The 7707-nt window shown below is 47.2% G+C and overlaps 1 protein-coding gene across 1 annotated transcript in view; it reads left to right on the top strand.

Annotated features, from left to right (window-relative positions):
* Positions 1–3279: 3279 nt before the first annotated feature.
* The window catches only part of DPP10 (dipeptidyl peptidase like 10), a 586192-nt gene continuing 581764 nt past the window's right edge, over positions 3280–7707 (top strand). The window contains exon 1 of the mRNA XM_076343054.1: positions 3280–3365. Within this exon, the coding sequence (XP_076199169.1) occupies positions 3306–3365 (60 nt within the window). The 5' untranslated portion in view covers positions 3280–3305. The remainder of the gene's footprint in view (positions 3366–7707) is intronic.

Below are 7707 nucleotides of genomic sequence, written 5' to 3'. Positions count from 1 at the left end.
TTTAATACTCTCCAGCATATTTTAGTAATCACTCAATTATTTAATTGCACCCTAAAGGCACCGAAATTTTTGAAAACCTCCTTGCAGGGCTAACGTGGATACTCACATTAGCAGTCAACATCCAGGGTGAACTGCATTTTGCTAAGCAGCCGGTTCCCAAAGAAGATTACACACTATGGAGGATTAACGGCTGCATGGAGGAACCGGAGGGATGGCAGTGAATGACATTACCGGCGAAGTAAGCAGTGGAGAGGTGCTCTGGAGGATTTCAGTCGGCATGTTGTGGAATCCCACTCTATTGATCTAACTTGTTTCTGAGATATTTTACAATGACAAACGATGCATTTACAGAGTCATTACAACTCCTGATCACCCTTGTTAGGTTCATACTCTAATTAGATTTCACCTTGTGGGAGCAGGAGGTTAATCAGCAAAATTTATGCTTTCTAGGAATAGATATATAAAAATTTGTAGAAGTTCATTTAAAAACAATGCCAGCAAATTATTGATCTTATCTCCGTCTTTGGCAGCTTTTTTACCCAAGCTGCTTTTTCTTTGTTATTATAGGGAAGATGTTTCTGTGTTAGCTTAAAGTTGCTTTTGGGGTTTGCATGGAAGGTCAGCCACTGTGAAGCATAAAATCAAGCATAAAAACTTTACGCAAAGTTCTCACAGGAGCTTATAAAAATCCACAGATACTTAGTCCAACTAAAAATATTGTGAGTTCATTCTTTTGGCTTAAAGTAGCTCCCATCTGAGATGATTGTTAAACACAAATATATTTCAAGATGAAGAAGAAGAATGTCTTTGACTCCTCTAGGTTGCCTCTGCTTGCTTGAGCTCCCGGTGCCAATAACTTGAAGCCATCATTTTCTTTTCAGAACAAACGTTTGGGCACAAGGCAGAGTATGGTGAAAGTTGGACTGTTAGCCCTTTTCCCAAACAGCCATTTACTCGCTCCGTCCTCCTCAATACCAACCAAAGAACCTTCAAGTCGAATCATAAGTCTCATTTTTCTGTGAGGTTTTTTCCCATCTGTATCTATTAAGTTTCACTCCTGCCTGCATATGAGGGAGGGAGGTGAAAGTGCACTGCTGAGCCCCTGATATGCTTGCTAAATGCGTTTTTTATTGCTCAAAATCCAATAAATCCAATAAAGTGAAGGAAGCTAATGGGTGCAAGTCCTGCAGGCTAGAGGCCAGCCTGGATGCCGCACTTGCGGTGCCCGGAGGTGACCGTGTCTGGGCCAGGAGGGACCCTCTTGTGGTGCCTTTACTCCACATTTGGCTTCCATCGGAAATGACATTTTTCTGGGTATCACTGGAGTAAACACTAGCTGACTGCTCTCCCCGCTCTGGAGGGGATGTTTGTACCCAGGGCCGGTTCCCGTACAGGGCTTCCTCGGCAGCTTTCTGCAGACTGAGCGGAAGACCAGCCTTTTCCCCACCAGTTCAACCTCTTCTGCCATCCGTTTGCAGCAGTACCTGCCTTTGAGTTGAAGTTAAGTAAGTCATGCAAAATGAATTTTGACTTTGGAGATAGCGGGTTTGAGATGATTTAAAGCAGATTTCCTTCCAGGAAATTCAAATCTTATGAAAATGAACGCCGCTTAAGAAAGCTCAGGTGGACATCTGAAGTCACGATGAGATTTACAAGCACAGCTCAAGGTCCCTATGGTCCTCCTGGAGTACCTGCTGAGCTGTAAGCACAGCAAGCTCTCAGCCTTCTCCCTTTGCTTGTCCCTCCCTTGCAGAGTGAGCTGGACCTTTGACTCGCACCTCCAGGCCTGAACGTAGGCGCCTCTGGGCAGGTGCTTGGCAGAGATGAGTGCCTGCCTGGCGTTTCTTCATGCCGCTCTAAGAACAGCTCGAAGTCTTAGCAAAACTTCTTTTTGTTTTCTTGCATTCCTGTTTTTTGGACACATGCTTTGTACAGTTTCCTCAAATTACTTAAAAAAAAAGGGGGGTAGGGAGGAAAACCGGGAGACAGAACTAGAGAACGAGCTCAACCTGGGGCCTGAATTTTTAAAAGCCATTTTATTTTTGAGCAATAGCTTCCTGCGCTAGGAGTGTAGCTTTTGATATGGTATCAAATAGCGCTCAACAGCCTCCCTCTTGAAAGAACAGATGCTTCAAAGATGCCTGAAGCTGGAGTCTCATGCAGTGAGAGACTCCAAATCAGCAGTTTCTTTGGGAGATTTGTGCCATGGCTTCTGGCTCTAGTCTGTCCTTTTTCTTCTTTGCTTCCTCCTGAACCCACTTTACCTGCCCCGGCTGCAGTTTCACGCACCCTTCAAAGACGCCCCAGGAACGCCTTGGTGTGTGGCACACTATGTCGTTTTACTGGGAGGTTTCTCTAAAGTAAGAGATCATTTAAGAATGTTATGTATATATAAAACATTGCTTGCTCATTATCAGCCTGAGGTGTCACAATCTGCTCACAGAGCTTACCAGCTTCCATCCCCAAATCCTCCGGCTTTGATACCGGCTCTGGGCTGGGCCCGTGGAAAGAGCATTTCACATGTTTCTGGCAAGTCGTTTTCATGAGTCCGGAGGGGAAAGTTTTTTAGACTGTACCACAAACAAACCCACAAAAAGTTGTTTGGGTAAAAGTCTAATCAGAGCTGCATTTCTTCTGATCTATGGGGAAGCGTGGAGCTGTTGCAGTACTTAACAAAGCCCAGAGGTTTCGGAAATCCCGTGTGCGCCGGCAGTGGCCGTGGGGCTGATGCTTGTGTCTGGTACCGGTGTTATGTAATAACGCCTGTATCCCGCTACCGCAGCGGGCTGGAGTCGTTTTAGAACCGAGGGAAGAGGTGGCAGAAGGGAACGGGGAACGGAGAAAGGAAAAAAACGCCGGGGAACAAGAAGGAAAAAGCAGCCGGCATAAACTTTCTTATTCATTTCGGCTAAGAGCACTGCGGGGCTTGGCTTTCACAGAGGGGGGCTGATCTCGCTCGGGCTCTGCTCCCCAGCCCCGGGGGCGAGGGCGGCGCGCATCGGCTGGGCGCGACCCGGCCCCGGCCCCGGCTCGGCCCCGGCCCCGGCCCCGGCGGGCGGCGCGGGGCGGTGCCGGGCGGGGCGGAGCGGGCGGGCGGCCCCCGCCGGGCGGAGCTGTCGCGGCGCCCCGGGGTGCGGAGCCGCCGCCGCAGCCGGAGCCGCAGCCGGAGCCGGAGCCCCCCGGCCGCTCGGAGGGGCCGGGAGCCGCGGGCGCCCCGTGCCCGCCCGGCGCCGCAGCCCGCAGCCCGCCGCGCCGCCGGAGCCGGTGCCGGTGCCGGTGCCGGTGCGCGCCGCGGCGGCGGCAACATGAACCAGACGGCGACGGTGTCCCACCACGTCCAGTGCCAGTCCTCCCGAGCCGTCAAGGTAGGGCCGGCGCCCGGGCACCGCCGGGCTCGGGCGGGGCGGGCGGCAGCGGCTGCGGGGTTCACCCGGCCCGTCGGCGGGGGAGCGCGGAGCTGCCGGCTCTGCGCCCTCTTACCTGTCGGCGGCGCGGGGAGGAACCGTGCCGGGCCCGGGGAAAGTTTGCTCTAGGTCAGGGCGAAGCGCCGAAGAGGGCGCGGGGCGGGGGGCGCGTTGCTGACAACTTCGCCCGCTGGTTTCCCCGTGCGCTGCGCGTCTCCCGGGCAGCGCCGCTGCGGGACCGGTGCGGGACCGGTGCGGGACCGGTGCGGGACCGGTGCTCCGCTGCTGTCGGCCGCGCCGCCCCCAGATCCCTTCGCGGGTCTCTTCCAAAAGTTTGCCCCGGAGGAGGTGGCTGCCGGGCACGGAGCTGTTGTTGGCTCCCGAATCATTGCTCTGTAGTAACGGTATGGTTAAAGGCTGTGGTTGAAGAAGACAGTGTAAAATTGACTCGTTCGTCATGATTTTGCCGTTGCCCGGTCGGAACGATCCAGGAAGATACGAGGCTGCGTGTTTGCTGGTTTTGTTGTCCTCACGCGTGAGAGATGTGTGTGGGTGCTGTGGCTGGGCGTTGGGGATGATGGTGGGGGAAGACCCCAGGGGAATAGCGGGCTCTCTCCTTGACTGCCTTCTTCCCCAGCCTCTGACACGATCCTGCCTTTGTATTGATCGAAAACTACTTTCTAGCCGAGTTACTGCTCTCTACAGTGATAAAATGAAATCCCTAAACAGATTTGTATTCACTGGGAAGTATCTCTGCAGAAATAAGTGGGGTTTTTTTTTCCTGAAATAAAATAACAATGCAGTCAGTGACAGCATTTGATTATTGATTCTTAGTTCTGAAAAAACAACATCAAGAAATTTTACACCAGCTATTTTGTTTCATAAAATGATGGGAAAGCCTGAAAAGTTCACTTCAGTGCTTCGCTGTCGGTGACTCAGGATCGCCCAGTGCGAGGCTGTGCGCAGGTTCGTGCAGGGTGAGGAGAGCTGCTGGGGCTTGGCTCCGTTTGCAGGCAAAGTTGGAGGGTTTGGGGTTTGTTTGTCTTCTCAGAAGGAGCAGCTGAACTGCACATCGTGTTAGCAAATTGTCAGTTGGGCTTTATCCGGTTAGTGCTGCAAATAAAAATCATGACTTAGAGCTGAGGCAGGAGGGGATTAAAGGTATAAATCTTCTATTAGCACTGTCGTTTTTATATAGGCTGCATTACACTTCGCAGTGTATAATCAGTAACGCAGAATATCTGTAGGCTCGGGGACGAGGTGGGGATTGACCTGTGGCTCTGACGACCAGTTGTGTAACGCGTAACTGTATCCATCACACCATAAACGGCCGGTTAGTTCATGCTCAAATGGGCAAGGTCACGGGAAGTGATGAATTACAATTGCCCTGGCCCACTTCAAAGAGTCAGCATATATTAAATTGCTTAAAACCATTTCATCCTCTCTAGGTCCATCTCTGAAAGTACCAGAGAACAGAGAGCAGTGTGGTACTTGCTCTGGGAAGTATTTCCCTCTTACATTTGGGACAGCCAGTGCTAATTTTTCACCGACAGCAACATTTATTAAATTCATTTGACTGGATTTCTAAGCCAAAACAACAACAACAACCAATATCAATATGCCATTAAAAAAAAAAAGACCCAGACGAGTCAATAGTCTTCAAAAAGAGAGAACATGAATCAGAGCCTTCTAGACGTGAGTACATTTTACAACCAACACAGTAATACTGATGCCATTAGAAAACTGTCTCATTTTTTTGCTCTTAATTCAATGTGTCAGGTGTAAAATGTGCTTTATAAATAGTTTCAAGTGCTTCCATGCTAGGCAAATGGATACTCCATGAAAAAGTATGTATGACCGTAGACGAGCAGTAACTGCCCTATGGTAATGAGGACCTTGTATTGGAAATTACTTTGAAAATACGTCATTAGTGACCAGACAAATATAAATTGCATAATCATAACTTGCCAAGAAACGGTGTTAGTTCCAGCAATTCTGAAGATTCAAGAAAAAAGGTTACAGGAAAACGTCACACCTACTGGAGTAAGATCTATAAACCCCCTCTTTTTTCTTTTTGTTATACTTTGTGTTTCTCTCCAACACACGAACCCATGACATCTCAGCTCCTGTGTGTTACGATCAATGTAACGTTACTTCTCAATGTTTTTTGGATCAGCTACTCACTGCTCTGTAACGCAGCATAAACTTTTGAATCCATAACAAAAAGTAGAATGATCCACTGGTCCAGTAAGTTGAATCGTGCAAACTGTATCCGTGACAGTTCCTGCTCTGAATCACCCTGGGACTGCAGGAGGGCTGGTGCCCGGACGTAGGGACATCCCGTCCCTTTCTCACATCCTTCTTTGTTGAGGGAAGGGCGCAACTTTTTGCATCCATGAGCACTGAGAACTGAGTGTACTGCCATCCAACGTAGTTTTGGTGACGGAGAAACAAGTTGACAGAGGAAATCTAATATAAATCAAGAAAAAAAAGCCCAAAGATACCAAACCCCTTGGATAAAATGCAAAATTGCTTAATAAAGCCTTCTTTTACCTCTAAGCCTTTTTACAGCTTTTCTGAAATGATTGCAAATCTTACCACCTTGCTGACACTACTATGAATAACGATTTTTCACTCTGACATCTGTAACAAAAACTTTTAGGGTCTAGCTGGGAATGTTAAATACCTGCATTATTTCTGTATCATTACAGCCTCAACTTCAGGAACCCCCCCCAGGGCAGTGAACCTGGTTTTATTCTTCACACTCTTGGCTCATCTTGTCAACACGGCAAGTAAATTAGCTCTTCCAAGGGAAGCACTCTGTTGTTGTGCACTTCCATGTTGCACTGATGGCCAAGTGCTTTTTAAATTTTCTTTTTTTCCCCCAACAGAGACAAAGTCTGTTAAAACATTGTTTGCCTTGTTTGGAGGAAAAAACCAAAAAAACCCACAACCCAGAAATAGAAAAGAATTACTATCTTGGCTGGCTAGGGTCTGCCATTATAAATTCTTTCAAACCCAACATTTGTACTGAAATTACGGGGACCGCGGAACAGAAATACTTACGTCTTGCTCTTAACACAGTCGGGACTACAATTTGCACTTAAAAAAAAAAGAAAAAAGAGGAGTTAAGCTAATATTTCTGTGGCTTTCTACGTTCTTTAATAATAAAACACTCTCTACCAGATCATGACTCCCTGTTGTTATCAACCTAATATTGATCTGACTGTGAGCTGGATCGTGGAAGGAGTTACTGATTGGCATTTCAGAAGCATGTAATTATTGTGTAATATAATATGTATGTTATACCCTTTTACTCTACTCTTTCTTCTTCCCTGCCTTCCTTTCACTTTTATTTATTCATTAGCTTTTAGATTGTAAACTATAAAAGGCAAGTGCAGATAGGTCCTTAGCAAAAATTCTGCAGCAAGTTTCATCAGTATCCAGGGACAGCATCAGGAATTTTTACATTTCAGGTTTATGGTAGTAGTGTTTTAACACTCACTAATTGATGAATAGTGGTTTACTAATAGTTTTGTTATTTACAGTTAGGTCGAGGAGCACATATTTAAAGGGGGTTTGTTGTGTTCCCCGTGGACTTACTTGTGTCTTTACAGCAACTAAGATTTTTACACCAAACTTACATCTTAGCAGGAAACATCTGCCTGCTCCTGGAAACTGCTGTACAGGCACCTCCTCCTGAAGAGAGACTAATATGTAGCTGTCCCTGTTCATAAAGGCTGCTTGCTAATACTTTGCAGGTTGAAACTTCAGGTAGTTAGATCTTTAAATGCCCACAGGGTGTGCACAAAACAGGCTTTGTGCAGGTATGGGAATCATTCAAATCTACCAGCTGTTTGGGAAATAAATCCCTTAAAATGAGAACAGTGTTTCTGAAATTCATTACATCAAAACCAAGCCACTAACAGATAATCCAGTGAGTGTTCAATTATTAATTATCCGGGATAATACATAACAAAGGGCACAAGTAATACAGTGCTGTGTCATTGTTAGGAAGGCAGTCTATGGCAGCAAATAAATATGCAAAAAAAAAAAAAAAAAGGAAAAGTGATGCATTTAAAACTAATAGGTTTGCACGGTATTTTGTTTAAGGCATTAGATGATTAGAGCACTGCTGTGCCATGTGGAAACACGTTTGTGTTGCCACGTGAGGATCCACAGCTCTGGGGAAGCACAGTGCAGCGGTGGCAGTGGAGGCTGGAGGCAGGCTGGCGAGGGGGAAGGCAGGTTGCTGTCATGCCTCTGGACGTGACCATCTCAAAATGCACGTTTAGAACAAAGT

Source organism: Aptenodytes patagonicus, chromosome 6 (genome assembly GCF_965638725.1).
Source record: "Aptenodytes patagonicus chromosome 6, bAptPat1.pri.cur, whole genome shotgun sequence".
In the NCBI taxonomy this organism is placed as follows: Eukaryota; Metazoa; Chordata; class Aves; order Sphenisciformes; family Spheniscidae; genus Aptenodytes; species Aptenodytes patagonicus.
Note: the sequence above shows the minus strand (reverse complement) of the source record. Positions and strands in the feature narration are given on the sequence as shown.